Source organism: Rhincodon typus, chromosome 21 (assembly GCF_021869965.1).
Source record: "Rhincodon typus isolate 14 chromosome 21, sRhiTyp1.1, whole genome shotgun sequence".
In the NCBI taxonomy this organism is placed as follows: domain Eukaryota; kingdom Metazoa; phylum Chordata; class Chondrichthyes; order Orectolobiformes; family Rhincodontidae; genus Rhincodon; species Rhincodon typus.
Window position 1 is genome coordinate 9,358,915 of NC_063352.1, and position 19,382 is coordinate 9,378,296.

A 19,382-nucleotide genomic window follows, 5' to 3' on the forward strand; every position below is an offset into this window, starting at 1 on the left:
GATATTTTAGCAGTACAAATGAAGTTGTTCCATAAAAATAATAACATTTTGTCATAAATATTTAATACATGCATGATAAAACTGTCAAACACTGTAACCATTAATATATTAGTAACCTCTGTATACATGTTGCACACTTACAAGTATCGATGACATTATGTGAGATGTGTATTTAAACACGTTCATCATTTGCTAGCTAAATATCCATGGTTTAAGATCCTAGAAGTTGTATCAGGCTTGTGGCCAAGAGTTAACTGCCAGCCATGAAGATTGCGAAATCAATGAGATGCACTGCCATGAATTGATTATATTTTATCTACAGCTTAGATGAAGTAATAGAAATTAATTCAAATGGCGCAGAGTAACACACAATTTACCTGTAGCCATGTTGCTGCAGCATTCAAAAAACACCAGTGTTTAATGTTTAAACTCACAAAAACTCATGTTTAAAGCGTGCATTGAAAAAATATAAAATAAGGTCAATAAAATACATTTAAAATGCAGCATAATTTATTATTCAAAGCTCCAAGCTGGACCAGCTAAGACTTGCTGTTTTCCATTCATTCCTTCCACTAATTTCTTTCAGGTTTATGATGAATGTCACCTGGAATGGCAAAGACCTCTCCTTCACACGAGATGGATACCAGGCCAACCCTAAGCTTGTGGTGATTGTACTAAACAAGGAACGCACCTGGGAAAAGGTTTGTTTTGAACTTCTAACTTTCAGATAGTGAAGGGGACTATCGGAGAATGCAGCAGAATATAGATAGATTGGAGAGTTGGGTGGAGAAATGGCAGATGGAGTTCAATCCAGGCAAATGCGAGGTGATGCATTTTGGAAGATCCAATTCAAGAGTGAACTATATGGTAAATGGAAAAGCCCTGGGGAAAATTGATGCACAGAGAGATCTGGGTGTTCAGGTCCATTGTACCCTGAAGGTGGCAACGCAGGTCGATAGAGTGGTCGAGAAGGCATATAGCATGCTTTCATTCATCGGACGGGGTATTGAGTATAAGAGTTGGCAGGTCATGTTACAGTTGTACAGGACTTTGGTTCGACCACGTTTGGAATACTGCGTACAGTTCTGGTCGCCACATTACCAAAAGGATGTGGATGCTTTGGAGAGAGTGCAGAGGAGGTTCACCATGATGTTGCCTGGAATGGAGGGTGCTAGCTATGAAAAGAGGTTGAGTAGATTAGGATTATTTACATTAGAAAGACGGAGGTTGAGGGGGGACCTGATTGAGGTCTACAAAATCATGAGAGGTATAGACAGGGTGGATAGCAAGAAGCTTTTTCCCAGAGTGGGGGACTCAATTACTAGGGGTCACGATTTCAAGGTGAGAGGGGAAAAGTTTAAGGGAGATATGCGTGGAAAGTTCTTTACGCAGAGGGTGGTGGATGCCTGGAACGCGTTGCCAGCGGAGGTGGTAGAGGCGGGCACGATAGCGTCATTTAAGATGTATCTAGACAGATACATGAATGGGCAGGGAGCAGAGGGATACAGATCCTTGGAAAATAGATGATAGGTTGAGATAGAGGATCTGGATTGGCACAGGCTCGGAGGGCCGAAGGGCCTGTTCCTGTGCTGTAGTTTTCTTTGTTCTTTGTTCTTTCGTGCCTGTTTCAGGGGAACAGGGTTTAGATAAAGCCAGTTATCTGATCAGAGAACAAACAGCCTTCCGAGTTTCTATTTTTAACATGAGACTCAGGGTCACTTTAATGATCATTTAATTGTGTTGAAGTGTATGCTTTCTTGCACGTTTACCTGGATTGTTAAGTTCAAGAATGAGAATTGGAAACCTCCACAGCCACGATTAATGATACTGAATTGTTGATTTACAACAGGACTAGATGGGAAATGCATCTCTATTTCTCTCCCTGTTCCCATTGTTCCAATTGAGTGGCAATATTCCATTATTACAAATAATTCAACTTGACAACCTCCTGGCAAATAGAAACACATCTAAATAGTTGTTAGGTCTTGGTCTTTAATCAGAAACTAACCATTTGAATGGCCTATTTTTGTGTGTGTGTATTTATATGTTTTAATTAATTCACAGAATGTGGGCTGAGCCAGCATTTAATACCCATCTTTGGTTGCCCTTGAGAAGGTCATGGTGAGATGCCTACTTGTATCATGGCAGTCTATTTGGTGCAATGAGAAAGGGCATTCTGGGATTTTAACCCAATGACATTATTGTGCTTTAGCCAGTTTAACATTTCTAATCGGAGCATTTGTCAAATTTATTATGGTTTCACCCCTACAATCTTTTATTCAAATAGATAATTACGAAATGTTCTGATGGTAAGTACAGTTACAATTCTGTGTGATACTGTTATTCATTTTTAAGGGATAACGGTTGGTTCTTACCTGGTGGCCTCAACATTTTACATTTTGTCACTCTTAAATGTAACTTTCTTGCAATTTGTTATCCTGAATGCTTCACTTAGTTTCTCATCTTGTAATGTTTGTAGTTGATCGAAGTGCTCCAGAAAGTGAAGCAATGCATCTTTGCCGTGTTGTGTACAAGTAAATTTTCTTCATGTCTTTGCTGGCACAATTCCGTAATCAAACTGAAGACTTATGAGCAGTCCTCCTACTACATTGCACTGAATACATGAGGCTAACCCATATGTAATCTGGGAAATAAATCCCTTTAAGCGTTTCACATGGTTTCATAGTGAATTCCACTCACACAACCTTGTTGTAATGTAGGCCTCAGGGGATATCCTCTATCACAAGTTATTACATTCAGGAAACATTGTGATTATTCAAGTAAAGGTAATTGCATGTCAAAAAAGTAGCTTCTACGTATCCTACATCAGGCAACCTTTATGTCACTGATTCAAGTTCATTGTAAACAAACACAGCCAATCTTCAGACATGTATCTACTTATGTACTTTAATCAAGAATGCAGAATTTTTCTTAAGAAAAGGCACTATGCTTAAGGTTCTTGCGAAAATTGCAGCTCGGGTTGTGAGTGATGTTGTTGACTTGCTCATTGGTTATAGTTATAGTATTGGTTATAGTATAGTATTGGTTATAGTTCAGGCATTTCTTCACCATGCTAGGTAACATCATCAGTGCAGCCTCAATTGAAGCAATGTTGTTCTACTCTGCTTAGTATTTATATGATCTGGTCTGTTGAGATGTTTTGTGTCATTTCTGGTTCTTTTTTGCAAGGGTTTGTATATGGGGTCTAATTCCACATGTTTATTGATTGCATTATGGGTGGAGGACCAGGCCTCTAGGAATTCCTGTGCATGTCTGTGGTTGGCTTGAGCTAGGATGGTCACGTCGTCCCAGTTAAATTGATGGCCTTCATTGTCTGAGTCCACTGAAATGAGGAAAAGTTTGTCATGTCATTTTGCTGCTAGCTGGTGTTCGTGTATCCTGATGGCTAGGCTGCTTCCTGTCTGGCTGATGTAATGTTTTGGCAGTCCTTTCATGGTATTTTCTACACTACATTGGTTCTGCATGTCATAGATATGGGGTATTTGGTCATTGTGAGTGTTTGTTGTAGTGTGGCTGTGGGTTTGTGTGCTATCCTGGTTCCTAGTGGTTGTAGGAGTCTCGTTGTCAGCTCCGATATGTTCTTGACATACAGTAGCGTGGCCGATGTATTGGAGTGTATCGTGTCCCTTGGTGTTGTCTATCTAGTAGGCACCTGCGGATGAAGTTGGTGGGGTATCCATTGATAGCGAAGACCTTGCATGGGTGCTTTTCTTCCTTCTTGCGAAGTTCAGGTGTGTTGCAATGGGTTGTGGCCTGTTTGAATAGTGTCCTAACACGGCTTTGTTTGTGGACGTTAGGATGATTGCTGTGGAAATTGAGGATGTGGTCAGTGTGGGCTGTGTTTACAATGGGTGAAAAGGCTTCCTTCTGTGCTGCCATTGGAATGATGATGCCAATGTTTTGCGGAATTAACGTCCTTTCATTCAAAAACAAAATGGGCCCAGAAAGAGAGATAGCTGCTGTGAGGTTTCTCATTGTAAGATGCACTGCAAAAACACAATAGAGCCTTAAAGATCAACAGCACAGATAAAGGCCCTTCCATCCATCGTGTCGCTCTGGTCAAAAACAACCACCTAACTTTTCTTACAACGAATAGCTTAATGTAAAATTAAAGGTCTGGCAGAACGAGATTAGTTATGTTGGAAGATGAACAATTGCAACATATCACTCAACATAGCCAACAGATCACTTCACCTGATGAAGGAGCAGCGCTCCGAAAGCTTGCGATTTCAAATAAACCTGTTGGACTACAACCTGGTGACATGTGACTTTTGACCTCGTCCACTCCAGTCCAACACCAGGACCTCCACATCACTCTTTGACATAGTCAGTCATCTGCCCTGATACCTTACTCTGTGACTCAGTACTGAATTTTATTTGATAATTGTTCTGTGACGTGTTTTGGGCTATGCTACCACTCTAAAGATGTTATCGAAATGCAAGTTGGTATTAAGCTCAAATCAAAAGTTTGCTCCCCCTTCCTGAACTTGATCCAGGATTACATTCCGCTGATGCTGTGTTTAATAGTAGGAGCCCCGCAATGTAGTTATACAGGACGAAAGAAGTCGAAAGATTATACCAAGGCCCTGCATCTCTAAGTCTGAGCTGAAAGACCTTATCGTAGGATCTGGAGGCAAATTATTAGAATTTGATAATGTATCTGTCAAACCACTTCGTTTGTCTGTAGTGACAGATATTGGGTTCTTCCCAAGCATCAGATTTTTCCAGAGGAACAGACAGAGTAAGGCAGAACATGAGAAAGAATTATACAGGAACTTGGGGGAGATCTGCAATACCAATTGAGGCACTGAACCAGAAGGATCTGGTGAGAGGTCTAAGGGAGTTACAGCTTCAACACAAATGTGAGGCCTTGTTAAATTTATGATCTTCAAGGGAATCCTTTATATTGCATGAGTAACCATGACCCAATGGTTTACAATGGCTATGGGAGCATAAAGAATATTTTATCATTCCCAAGTCAGTATCCTTTCTTTTAAATCCACTTTTGTCAGAAAAAAATAAATATAAGCATAAAACATAATTTATTTTTGTATTAATTTTTGTTTACAAATCTGTGAAGCACTAAAGATAGAGTAATTGTTGTGATTTCATTAAGTACTTACATTGCAGTTCATGACATGTTCATATTTCATCCCATGGAACGTAAATCATTGCAACAAAAAATCTGAATCAAAACAAAAACAAACCACAAATGCTTAAAATCTGAACTAGAAACAGAAAATGCTGGAAATATGCAGTTAGTCATTAAATCATATAGCTTAGAGTAAAACCATTCAGTCCATCATAACTATGCTGGTCTCTTTGAAAGAAGTATTTAATTAATTCCACTTTCCTGCTTTTTCTCTATCTCTTGCTGTTTTTTTTCTTCATCATGATGTGGAATGTGCTGATGTTGGACTGGGATAGACAAAGTCAAAAATCACACAACACCAGGTTATAGTCCAACAGGTTTATTTGAAGACCTTTGAAGAAGGAGCGAGACTCCGAAAGCTTGTGACTTCAAATAAACCTGTTGGACTATAACGTGGTGTCGTGTGATTTTTGACCTTTTCTTCATCAAGTATTTATCCAACTCCCTTTTGAAAGTTACCGTTGAATCTCCTTCCATCATCCTTTTAGGCAGTGCTTAACATCTTCACTGAGTAATAAAATAATTGTTTTCCTTCTGGCTGTTTTGCCAATTACCTTAGCTTGCTCCCTCAGATTACTTATTCTCTCGCTGAAGGTTTTTGCCTGTTTATTCCATCAATGCCTCTCTTAATTTTGAACTCAATTACATTTTAATGTTTTTCGTCTCAAAGAAGGATGATTTCAGCTTCCCTAATTACCTCATAAAATGTGGTGACTAGATGGGAAGCAATACTACCCCCGAAGCCTAATCACTGATTCATAACAGTTTGATGTACCTTCCCTGCTTTTGTACTTTGTGTCTCTATTAATAAAGCGAAGGATCCTAAATGCCTTTTTATTCATGCGTCCTGCATACCCGTGCAGATTTCTGTGTATGACTTCACTGGTCCCTCTGCTGTTCCAGCCACTTTGAAAATAGTATCATTTAGTTTTCATTTCCTCTTTTTGCTTTTCCTTCTGAAATGCTTCCCTTTACACTTCTCATGCAGCTTTTATTTACAAGTCCTTCAGCAGCTGAAAGGAGTGAAGTGTGGTTACCATTTTTCAGTAGAAACATTTAATCAGAATTATTCTGAATAGGTTTCCATGCCAAACCATGTATAATTAGTATTGGTTTGAAATCCATTCCACTTGCATAGTATTTTTAGATTTTGCTGTATACATCCAGTGTGTTCGGTTTTTCTTCCAGTGTACCACAGTTCAAAGATGTGCAGGTTAGTTGGATCGGTCATACTAAACTGCTTTATAGTGTCCACGAATGTGCAAGTTAGGTGGATTAGCTGTGGTAAATGTAGGGTCACAAGGAATAGGGTGGGGGAGCTGGGTCTGGGTGGGATGCTGTTTGGTGGGTCAGTGTAGAAACGATGGGCCAAATAGCCTCTTTCCGCATTGTAGGGATTCTACAGTTCTATGACAAATGAGCTGACTTGGTTCAGGTGGAGGAGAATTATTAGCCATTAGAAAGGTAGAAATGATTATTCATTAAAAAAAACAACTATTCTTCATGTTTTTGAAAGTATGTGAAGCCTTTCTGAACAGAAATTTAAAATGTAAGTAAGTCTTAAGATTAATGTCATATTGTCTGCAGACAGGATGAGATGTTACTTTAAAAAAAGCACCATTGCTGTTTGTGGAACTTATTATTACATTAGACTCAGCCCTGAGTGTAAGATCTAAATCGATTTATACCTTTAAAAATAATGATGGAGTTCTCATTTTATTTACCTGCAATTTGACCAGAATTTCTATAGATTGCATACACATAGTAACAATGAGTGTTAACTCACAATAAATATTCATGTCCTTAGCAAAAGAGTTGCAAGAAATCTGAATGGTACCATGGTGTTGCCTCGCAGTGCCAGGATCCTGGGTTCGATTCCAGCCTTGCCAACTGTCTGTGTGGAGCTTGATTTTGATTTGATTTATTGTAGTCACATGTACCTAAGTACAGTGAAAAACTTTGTTTTGCAAGCTGTTCAGGCAGATCATAGCAAACAAGAACATACGGGTCATAAGGTAAACACTGTTTGAAGTTAGAGAGGTTGATTCAGCAGTCTAGTAATGGCAGAGAAGAAGCTGTTCTCGAACCTGCTGGTGCATGTGTTCAAACTTCTGTATCTTCTGCCTGACAGAAGATGTTGTGTGAGAGCATTACCAGGGTGGGAGGGGACTTTGATGATGTCGGCAGCCTTTTCACAACAAGAAGAAGTGTAAATGGAGTCCATGGATGGAAGGTTGGCTTCCGCGATGGTCTGGGGTGTGCACACAACTTTCTGTAGTTTCTTACAGTGCTAGGCAGAGCAGTTGCTGCATGAGGCCAGTATGCATCTGGATTGTATGCTTTCTGAGGTGCATTGGTAAAAGTTAGCGAGGATCCTTGTAGACATGCCGAATTTCCTAAGCCTGAGGAAGGAGAGGTATTATTGTGCTTTCTTGACCATTGCATCTACGTGGGAAGTCCAGGACAAGTTGTCGGTTATTGTCACTCCAAGGAACTTGAAGCTCTCAACCCTCTCAACCTCCGCTCAGTTGATGTAGATGGGGGCATGTCTTCCTCCTTTCTTCCTAAAATCAATGATCAGTTCTTTTGTTTTGCCGACATTGAGGGAGAGGTTGTTACCATTGCACCATGACACAAAGACCAAGCACATTGTTTGCATGGATTTCTGTCGGGTGCTCTGGTTTCCTTGCACAGTCCAAAGATATACAGACTAGGTGAATTGGTCATGCTAAATTGCGCATAGTGTCCAGGCATTACAGGTGAAGTGATGGCCTAGTGATATTATCGCTGGACTGTTAATCCAGAGACCCTGGTAATGTTCTAGGGACCTGGGTTCAAATCTCCCCATGGCAGATGGTAGAATTTGAATTCAATAAATATCTGGAATTAACAGTCTAATGATGACCATGAATCCAATGTTGATTGTCGGAAAAACCAATCTGGTTCACTAATGCCCTTTAGGGAAGGAATCTGCCATCCTTACCTGGTCTGGCCTGCACGTGACTCCAGCAATGTGGTTGATTCTGAACTACCCTCTGGGCATTTAGGGATGGGCAATAAATGTTGCCTGGCCAGTGACACTCTCATCCCATGAATAAATAAATTAAAAAAAAATGTGCAGGCTATGTAGATTAGCCATGGGAAATGCAGGGTTACAGGAATAGGGTGCACCTGGGTGGGAGATGTGGTCCACTGAGTATCTCAACCAGCCTCAAGGGAGAGATTTTGCCCTTCATGGCCAGTGCACATAAAATCTGACACTCATGCCCCCATTGCAGCTGGCGACTGGAAGCCGGAAATTGTCCTTGGCAGCTTTGCTCACCAATGCCAGGGGATGATGTTGGCCCCATTCAAAGCCTGGGTACTGTGTGTCTATTCTCCTTCCATGAAAAGCCAGCAGAAGCCCTTCCAAGTATCCAGTCCCCCTTCTCCCCACTGACCATCCTGAAACTGGGGTGATGCCCTTTGTCAGCCAAAGTATGTTGCCCGCTCTTCACCCATGTTCTTTCAGCTGGTTAACTTCTAAACTACCCTTTTAAAAGGTTTAAAATGCATCTTGACAAGATGTTCACAAGCTTTTAAATGGTGTTTACTGGCACCAGAACTGGATTTCTGCCCCCCTCTCTCTCCGTCACTTCTGAGTTTATCTTGAAGAGTAGAGGGTAAGAGAACCCAAACATTTAGGCCATAGATTCTTTCTCTTTTGGCAAATTGCTTAGATATGACACCAACACAGAATGCTGGAGAAACTCAGCAGATCTGGCTGCATCTACAGAGAGAGGGACAGAATTGACATCTCGAGTCCAACGTAACTTCTTTGGAAGCTCAGGCAGAGTCTGAGATTCTCCAGCATTCTCTGTGCTTGCTTTACATTTCCAGCATCAGCAGCATCTTGCTTTTATTTGTGAGCTTTTATAGGTGTATGTAGTTTACATTAACAATCATAGCCTTGCTACTCACAGGAAATGGTAATGTAGATATTTTCTAATTGAACTATTCAGATCTGTTTTAACACACCTCTGGAGCAGGTGGACTTAAACCTGGACCTGCTGACCCAGAGTTAGGGACAGTACCACTGTGCCACAAGAGCGCCAAAAAGTGATACTGTAAGTCTGTGGAAAGAGCCACTAAGTTGTTGTTTGATGGCAGTTCCAATGTGATGGAAAGTTGTTACCTAAAGAAGGCTTGAAACTAATTTGTATTTCCATGCGAAGAAAGGAGTGAAGTGCATCATGCCTGGTTCAATGCAGAGACAACAGACACTGTTGTATAACCTGACAAGTTAGGGCTGCACCTGAGGTAGGTGGCCCAAGATGCCTTGCCACATAATGTTGCTTGTGAACCAATTCCTCATTTGCTGCTTGAGCAATTCTCTACATAACCCTATTGTTTCTTGTCATGTGTATAAACATAGCCAACAAAGGAAAGTAGAGCACATAGCCAAGTTGCTTGATATTCAATGGAAAATTGAACATTTATCTATGCTAATAAACCGAAACAAAAAGGATTTTTAAACCTGTTCTGAAAAAGTGTCACTGGACATTAAATGTTAACTCTGCTTTCTTTCCACATTTGCTGCCAGACCTCTGGGTTTTCCCAGCAATTTCTGTTGTTGTTTCTCATTTCATTTAGCTGTGCCATCAGCTTTCTGAAAGCTTCACATTTTACCACAAACCTGCTAACTTCTTCTGTTATTAGGTCATCTGTTGCCTTTTATGATACACAGCAGCTTGAAAAGTGCCGCAGACCAGTGATACTGAATAGCTATATTGCACTATTCATTGGGAAGAGAGACATGTTGCAGGTTAAGTGGTGCTTTCTAAATGAGGATTGTTACAGAGAAATGTTTCAGTTGAGGACAGCAGCAAGCATGCCAACCATGGCAGCACTGTCTCTATGTAGGAATTTGGCTGTAGGGCCTCTGCAGTCAATGCTCTGCTACTGACTACCTGCAGAATTGGAGCAAGCCTTAGCAAACTGTCCTTTGTCATTTGCAGCATCCTGTGCTACATCATCTGATACCTGCTGATGTTACTGGTTCCCTTCCTTCATCTTGTTCCACTTCAACTCAAGGAACTAACTGTATTCACACAAATCACAAAATAGAGCCAAAAGGAAAGAAAGCTGTAGGTCGCCTTTTTGTTGAACCTCAGGAGATGGGAGAGATATTAAATGAATATTTTCCAGCAGCCTTTACTGTAGAGAAGTAAATGGAGGCGAGAGAACTCAGGGAAATATGTATTGGTGTGTTGCCAACAGTTCACATTACAAAAGAGGAAGAACTGGAGGTCTTAAAAAGCATAAAGCTGAATAAGTCTGTGGGACCTGGTCTAGTGTTTCCCAGGAAGTTGTGTGAAGTTAGGGAGGAAATTGTGGGGCCCCTAGAAGAAATATTTCTATCACCTATAACAACAGATGAGGTGCCAGAGGACTGGAGGGAGGCTTGTGTTGTGCCTTTATTAAAGAAAGGCTGTAGGAAGAAGTCTGGGAACTGTCGACCTGTGAGTTTGACATCAGTGGTGGGTAGGTTGTTGAAGGTGATTCTAATCACTAGGATTGACATGCATTTGGAGAGACAAGGACTGATAAGGTTTAGCCAGCATGGTATTGTGTGAGGGAAATCATGTCTCACAAACTTGATTGAGTTTTTTTCCTGAAAAAGTAACCAAGAAGATTGATGAAGGCAGAGCAGTAGATGTTGTTTACTTCGACTTTATTAAAGCCTTTGATAAGGTTCTGCATGGTAAACTAGTTAGTAAAGTTAGATCACATGGGATTCAGGGTGAGTTTGCCAATTGTATACAAACTTGGCTTTATGGTAGGAGACAGAGAATGGTGGTGGAGGGTTGTTTTTCGGGCAAGTGGCCTTTGACCTGTATTGTTCTGCAGGGATTGTTACTGGGTCCACATTCGTTTGTCATTTATATGAAAGATGTGGACAAGAATACAGGAGGTATGGTTAGTAAGTTTGCGATGACACCAAAATTGGTTATATTGGAATTGGGTCAATGGGCTGAGAATAGGTAGATGGAGTTTAGTTTGGATAAATGCAAAGTATTGCATTTTGGTAAAACAAACAAGGGCAGAACTTATACAATAAATGGTAGGGCCCTGGGTAGTGTTGTAGGACAGAGAAATGTAGGGGTACATAATTCTTTGGAATTTGCGTCACAGGTAGGTAGGATGGTTAAGAAGGCATTTAGCTTGCCTTCAATGCTCAGACATTTGAGTGTAAGAGTTGGGATGCCATGTTGAGGTTGTACAGGACATTGGTGAGGCCTTTTCTGGAGTGCGCAGTTCTGTTATAGGAAAGATATTATCAAGCTCGATAGGATTCCGAAAAGATTTACCAGGATTTACCAGGATGTTGCTGGGAATGGAGGGTTTGAGTTATAAGGAGAGACTGGATAGGCTGGGACCTTTTTTCACTGGAGCGTAGGAGGTTGAGGGGTGACCTTCTAGAGGTTTATAGAATCTTGAGCGGCATTGACAGGGTGAATAGCGAAGATCTTTTCCCAAAGGGTGGGGGGGGGGGGCGCGAGTTTAAAACTAGGAGGCACATTTTTAAAGTGAGAGGAGAAAGATTTAAAAGGGACACGGGGGCATCTTTTTTACACAGAGAGTGATTAGTGTTCGAATGAGCTGCCAGAGAAAGTGGTGAATGCAGGTACACTTAGAACTTTTAAAAGACATTTGGATAAGTACATGAATAGGAAATGTTTGGAGGGATATGGGCCAAACGCAGGCAGGTGAGATTAGTTTAGTTTGGGACCATGGTCAGTGTGGATTAGTTGGACTGAAGTGTCTGTTTCCATGCTGTATGACTATAACTCTGTCTAGCCGGGTTAAGCATTTCTCCATCAATCTGGGATTTTAATGAGGTTAAGGCATGACTTTGGTAACTCACAAAATGCCGCTGGCTGTGGAATTAAAACCAAATAGGAAATGGGAACATTGCCTTCTCTCTGTATTTTGTGAATCTGTCGCACACCTGCTGTTCCTAGCATACGTCAAAACTGTGCCATAACTCATTCATCAACTTTTTCTCAATATTACGGGCCACAGAAAAATGCCAATGGTTCCTTTTACTTAAAGCACATCCTCAACACAAATAAGATAGCACTTTCTCTTTTAAAAAGTCTTTTTTGTTGCCCCCATTCATTTCAATGGCATTCTTGATTGCTTCAATCTAAGGATCTGAGGTGGTATCTTTGTATCTTAACATTCGAATGCTCAGCACATGTTTCATGATTTCAATTCTTTGTCAGCTGTTTAAGTGTTGAGGTGGCTATCTTCAATGGTTGAACATCTCTGAGAAGATTGTAAGGATTTGAATTTCAGAAAAATTGCTTAAACAAATACAAATTTAAAGCTGAAAGGCAGCTTTATCCATATTGCCAGTAAACTGTTGCATTCCTGACTAAGTTGAATGAAGCTATCTAATGGATCTCGTTGTGAAATGACTAACTCAGTATAAGAGTTGGCACAGGATAACGAGATGGTAATCTCCTCACAGCTACGAGGAACGTATGTTATTAATGAGTTTGGACAGTCTCAATTCCCAGCATCTTTAAAGTAACGTTTTCTATTGCACAAGGACAATACTGTTGATTCTTTTGCACATTCCCTATAACATTCAATCTCTCACTTGAAAGGAAGTAGATATTGCCAGACTGAATAGCTGTCAGAAAGATAAAATTGCATTAATCGTCAGGCAGAATTCTAATAATCATTGATGGTTGCATGATGTTATACATTCATAGAGTCATAGAGATATACAGCACAGAAACAGACCCTTTGGTCCAACTCGCCATGCTGACTAGGTATCCTAAATTAACCTAGTCCCATTTACCAGTATTTGGCCCATGTCTCTCTACAGCCTTCCTATTCATATACCCATCCAGATGCCTTTTAAATGTTGTAATTGTACCAGCCTCCACCACTTTTTCTGGCAACTCATTCCATACATGCCCCACCCTCTGAGTAAAAAAGTTGCCCCTTAGATCCCTTTCAATCTTTCTCCTCTCTTAAATCTATGCCCTTTAGTTTTGGACTCCCCCACCCCGGGAAAAGACTTTGTCTATTTATCCTGTCCATTCCCCACATGATTTTATAAACCTTTACAAGGTGACCCCTCAGCCTCCAAAGCTCCATGCACACCGCTGGTCACAGGCCTCCAGTCTGATAAGCAACACTTCATCACCACCCTCTGTCTTCTACTTTCGAGCTAGTTCTGCATTCAAATGGTAGTTCTCCTCTATTCCATGTGATCTAACCTTGCTAATCATCTTGCAACCATGAGGAACCTTGTCGAATACCTTACTGAAATCCATGTAGACAATATCCACTGCTCTGCCCTCATCAATCCTCTTCAATACTTCTTTAAAAATACTCAGTCAAGTTGGTGAGACATGATTTTCCACGCACAAAACCATGTTGACTATCTCTAATCGGTCCTTATCTTTCTAAACCATGTAAATCCTGTCCCTCAGGATTCCCTCCAATAACTTGCCCAGCACCAATGTCAGGCTCACTGGTCTATAGTTCCTTGGCTTTTCCTTACCATCTTTCTTAAATAGTGGCACAACGTTAGCCACCCTTCAGTCTTCTGGCACTTCACCTGTGGCTATTGATGATGCAACTATCTCGGCAAGGGGCCCAGCAATCACTTCCCTAGCTTCCCACAGAGTTCTAGGGTACACTTGATCAGGTCCCAGGGATTTATCCACTTTTATGCATTTTAAGATGTTCAGCACCTCCTCCTCTGTAATATGGACCCTTTTCAAGATGTTGCTATTTATTTCCCCACATTCTCTATCTGCTATATCCTTCTCCACAGTAAACACTGATGCAAAATACTCATTTGGTATCCCCCTCATCTTCTGAGGTTGCTAACATAAGTGGTCTTGCTGATCCTTAAGGGCTCCTATTCCCTCGCTAGTCACCCTTTTGTCCCTAATGTATTTGTAGAATCCCTTTGGATTCTCCTTAACCCTGTTTGCCAAAACTGTCTAATGTCCCCTTTTTGCCCTTCTGATTTCCCTCTTAAGTATACTCCTACTGCCTTTATACTCTTCTGGAGATTCACTCGATCTCTGCTGTCTATACCTGACATATGCTTCCTTCTTATTCTTAACCAAAACCTCAACTTTTCCAGTCATCCAACATTCCCCACATCTACCAGCCTTGCCCTTCACCCTAACGGGAACATACTGTCTCTGGACTTTTGTTATCTCATTTTAGAAGGCTTCCCATTTTCCAGCTGTCCCTTCACCTGTGAACATCCGCCTGCAAACAACTTCTGAAAGTTCTTGCCTAATGCCATCCAAATTGGCCTACTTTCAATTCAGAACTTCAACTTTTAGATCCGGTATATCCTTTTCCATCACCATGTTAAAACTAATAGAATTATGGTCACTGGCCCCAGAGTGCTCCCCCACTGACACCTCAGTCACCAGTGCTGTCTTATTTCCCAAGAGTAGGTCAGGTTTTGCTCTTTCACTGGTAGGTGCATCCACATACTAAATCAGAAAATTTTCTTGTACACATGTAACAGATTCCTCTCCATCCAAGCCCTTAACACTATGGCAGTCCCAGTCTACGTTAGCAAAGTTAAAATCCCCTACCATAACCACCCTATTACTGATCTGGAGGTGCTGGTGTTGGACTGGGGTGAACAAAGTCAGAAATCATACGACACCAATTTAGAGTCCAACAGGTTTATTTGCAATCATACAAGCTTTTGGAGTGCGGCCCCTTCATCAGGTGCAGTGAGAGAGCGGGGCACACAGACACAGAGTTTATAGGCAGAGAGATCAAGGGCACACACACACACATATAAATCTATAGGGTGAATCATTTCATCCAAGATGTTTGTTTACTTGCAGATACATTCTATTTTGTTCAAAAAACACACAATTTGTCGTCAAAATCAGTCAGCGTGGCATCTTGTAAATTCTAGCTTTTGGAATAAAACCACCCTGGTTCCAGGTTAAAACTCTCAAACAGATTCTGAACAAAGCCTCACACCTACAATTCAGTTCCTGACCTGAAATGTCACCTTTTGTATATTCCTGTGGCTCTGCCTGATTGTAATGACAGCACAGCCCTGACATTGACTTTATAACCACTTTACACATTGTCTAACACTCTATCATCTGACTCTCCACTCACACCAGCTGTATGATCTTTTGATCTCTCTGTCCTTGATCTCTCTGCCTATAAACTGCGTGCCCTGCTGTCGTAGCGCACCTAACGAAGGGGCTGTGCTCCGAAAGCTTGTGTGATTCCAAATAAACCTGTTGGGCTATAATCTGGTGTTGTGTGACTTCTGACTTTGTTCACCCTATTATTCTCACAGATAACTGAGATCTCCTTACAAATTTGTTTCTCAATTTCCTGCTGACTACTGGGGAGTCTATAGTTCAATCCCAATAAGGCGATCACCCCTTTCTCATTTCTCAATTTCACCCAAATAATTTCTCTGGACATATTCCCAGGTATATCCTCCCTAAGTACAGCTGTTTGGTCATCCCTAATCAAAAACGCCACTCACCCTCCTGTCTTGCCGCACCCCCCCACTGCCTTTCTATCCTTCCTATAACATCTATACCCTGGAACATTAAGTTGCCAGTCCTGCCCATCCCTGAGCCATGTCTCTGTAATTGCTATGATACCCCAGTCCCATGCTCCCAACCATGCCCTGAGGTCGTCTGCATTACCTGTTAGGCCTCTTGCATTGAAGTAAATGCAGTTTAATTTACCTGTCCTACCTTGTTCTCTGTTTTGTTCCTGCCTGCCCTGACTGTTTGACTTGCTCCTTTTCTCAACTTATCAGTCTCAGACTGGTCTCTTTCCTCACTATCTCCCTGGGGGTCCACTCCCCACGGCCCCAAACCCACCCCTCCACTCAACCTCCTTCCCCTACTAATTTAAATCCTCCTGAGCAGCTCTAGCAAATCTCTCCGTCAGTATATTAATCCCTGTCCAATTCAGGGGCAATCCATCCTTCTTATACAGGTTACTTCTATCCCAGAAGAGATTCCAATGATCCATAAATGTAAATTCTTCTCCCTTGCACTAGCTCCTCAGCCACTCATTCATTTGCTCTATCCTCTATTCCTGCTCCCACTAGCTCATGGCACTGAGAGTATTCCAGGTATTACTACCCTCGAGGACCTACTTTTAAAATTCCTGCCTAACTTCCTATATTCTCTCCTCAGAATCTCATCCATTTCTTTTTCTAGTCGTAGTTCTATTGTGTCCACCAACCTCCTGCTGGTCTCTCTCACCTTTGAGAATATTCTGCACCCTCTCTGGGTAATCCTCAATCCTGCCTACAGGGAGGCAACACACCATTCTGATGTCTCGCTGTTGGCCACAGAAATGTCTGTCTGTGCCTCTGAATAGAGAGTCCTCTATCACAATTGACCGCTTGTAACCTGACGTACCCCTCGTTACATTAGAGCCAGTCTCAGTACCAGAAACCTGGCTGCCAGTGCTGCATTCCCCTGAGAGTCCATCAGCCCCTACATTTCCCAAAGCAGCATACTTGTTTGTAATGGGGATAGCCACAGGAGACTCCTGCGCTTCAGTACCATTCACCAGTAACTGTTACTGACGCAAGATCTGGGCAACATTGAGGCTTGGGCTGATAAGTGCAAGTAACATTGGCACCACATGAGTGTCAGGCAATGACCAATTGCAAGAAGAATCTATCTCCCCTCAACGTTCAAAAGCATTGCCTTTGCTGAATGCCCCACTAACAACTTCTGTAGGTTTAGGATTGACCAGAAACTGACATAGACCAGGCACATACTTACTAGAGATGCCAGAACAGATCAGAGACTGGAAATTCTGCGTCGAGTAACTCAATTCCTGGATTCCCAAAGTCTGTCCACTGTCTACAAGGCACAAGTCGGGATTGTGACGGATCTCCACTTGCCTGAATGAGTGTGGTGCCGACAATATGGAAGAAGCTTCATATCATCCAGGAAACAACAACCCGCTTGATTGGCATCAACTTACACATTCACTCCCTGCTATTTCAAGCCTTCTTCAATAGAACCTTCCAAGTCCATGACCTCGACTTGGACCTCAATCTGACTTGAGATAGATGGACAAAGGCAGCATATGCATGAAACACTACGACCTACAAATTCTCCTCCAAGCCAAACACCATCCTGACTTGGAAATTTATTGCTGTTTCTTCATTGTTGCTGAGGTGAAATCCTGGAACTCTGTCCTGCACTGTGGGTATACCTATACCAGTTGACTGCCACAGTTCAAGGCAGCAGCTCACCACCACCTTCTCAATGGCAACTAGGGACACATAACAAAAGCTGGGTTTGCCAACAATACACTGCTCCCATAACTTCTTTGTAACTATTGAGCAATACATTCTATTGAACATGAACTTGATTAATATGCACAATTTAAGTCAGTGTGATATTTCTGCAAACAATAGGAATATGTTCAAGCCCTTTTTTTTGAATTACTTGGAAACTTGCAGACCTAGGCAGCAGCTTAGGCAATCAGAGTTGACCTTCCATTCTCAATGAAGCCTTTGAATAATGAGAGGCCTGGTGTGATTTGGGACATATATTCATTTAATTTTTCCACAGGGTGTAGTTCACACACTCCTCTTAAAGTTTTTCTTTCTGCTAAAGCTATTGAAATATGAATATGTGCTATAGTTTTGTAGAATATTAGGCCACATCTAATTCCCCCACCGTAGGTAGTTTGTCTCAGTGGAGTGAATAGCAATGACACATTTGATCCTTTTGCTCTAGTTGTTAAAGTTAGCTGCTCTTTGTGTCATTGAAATTAAAAAAAAGTTGCATAATTGCTGTGCAAAGCTGTTCTCTGAATGACATTCTTATCAAACATTTCCGCTTCTTTTTCATAAGTTTCCGTGGAAGAAATCTTGCTTGACCATTACTCTACAAGAACTATTAAACCCTCTCACTAATTTGAAAAGACCATAGATACCTCCCACAAAATGGCAGGGATGAAACCAATTTCAATAGTTCTGGAATTCAAAAAGGCTTGCCAATCAAGCACAATTTTGAACAAATGGATTTTCTGCTGCACAAACTGCTCAGAAATCCTTGATGGGAAGTCAAGGGTAATCTCGGGAGGTCTCTTGCCTCTGCTGTACCTGTAGAAGTGGCATTGATTTCATCCTACAGTACTTGCATAAGCAGTGGCATTCAGAGAGAATCTTCAACTTAGTTTAGGAAGATTGAGTGTTGAGGCATGTTCTTGCCTGGTTGAAAGACAGAACAATTCTGGATAAATGAAGTACATTACTTTACTGAGATAACAAGGTGTAGAGCTGGATGAATACAGCAGGCCAAGCAGCATCAGAGGAGCAGGAAGGCTGACATTTCGAGTCTGGAACCTTCTTCAGAAATGGGGGAGGGGAATGGGATTCTGAAATAAATAGGGAGAGAGGGGGAGGCGGATAGAAGATGGATAGAGGAGAAGATAGGTGGAGAGGAAACAGACAGGTCAAAGAGGCAGGGATGGAGCCAGTAAAGGTGAGTGTAGGTGGGGAGTTAGGGTGGGGATAGGTCAGTCCAGGAAGGACGGACAGGTCAAGGGGGCCGGATGAGGCTAGTAGGTAGGAGATGGGGTTGGGGCTTGAGGTGGGAGGAGGGGATAGGTGGGAGGAAGGACAGGTTAGGGAGGCGGGGACAAGCTGGGCTGGTTTTGGGATGCGGTAGGGGGAGGGGAGATTTTGAAGCTTGTGAAGTCCACATCGATACCATTGGGCTGCAGGGTTCCCAAGCGGAATATGAGGTGCTGTTCCTGCAACCTTCGGGTGGCATCGTTGTGGCACTGCAGGCGGCCCAGGATGGACATGTCATCTGAGGAATGGGAGGGGGAGTTGAAATGGTTCACAACGGGGAGGTGCAGTTGTTTAGTGCGAACCGAACGTAGGTGTTCTGCAAAGCGGTCCCCAAGCCTCCGCTTGGTTTCCCCAATGTAGAGGAGGCCACAACGGGAACAGCGGATACAGTATACCACATTAGCAGATGTGCAATCCCACCTCAAGCCCCAACCCCATCTCCTACCTACTAGCCTCATCCCGCCCCCTTGACCTGTCCGTCCTCCCTGGACTGACCTATCTCCTCCCTATCTCCCCACCTACACTCACCTTTACTGGCTCCATCCCCACCTCTTTGACCTGTCTGTCTCCTCTCCA

General features: G+C 42.1%; 1 protein-coding gene across 1 annotated transcript in view; it reads left to right on the top strand.

Moving 5' to 3' along the window:
- grin2aa (glutamate receptor, ionotropic, N-methyl D-aspartate 2A, a) overlaps nt 1-19,382 on the top strand; it is a 250,249-nt gene that overhangs the window by 128,211 nt on the left and 102,656 nt on the right. Inside the window, exon 5 of the mRNA XM_048609677.1 lies at nt 587-701. Coding sequence (XP_048465634.1) covers nt 587-701 — 115 coding nt within the window. The remainder of the gene's footprint in view (nt 1-586; nt 702-19,382) is intronic.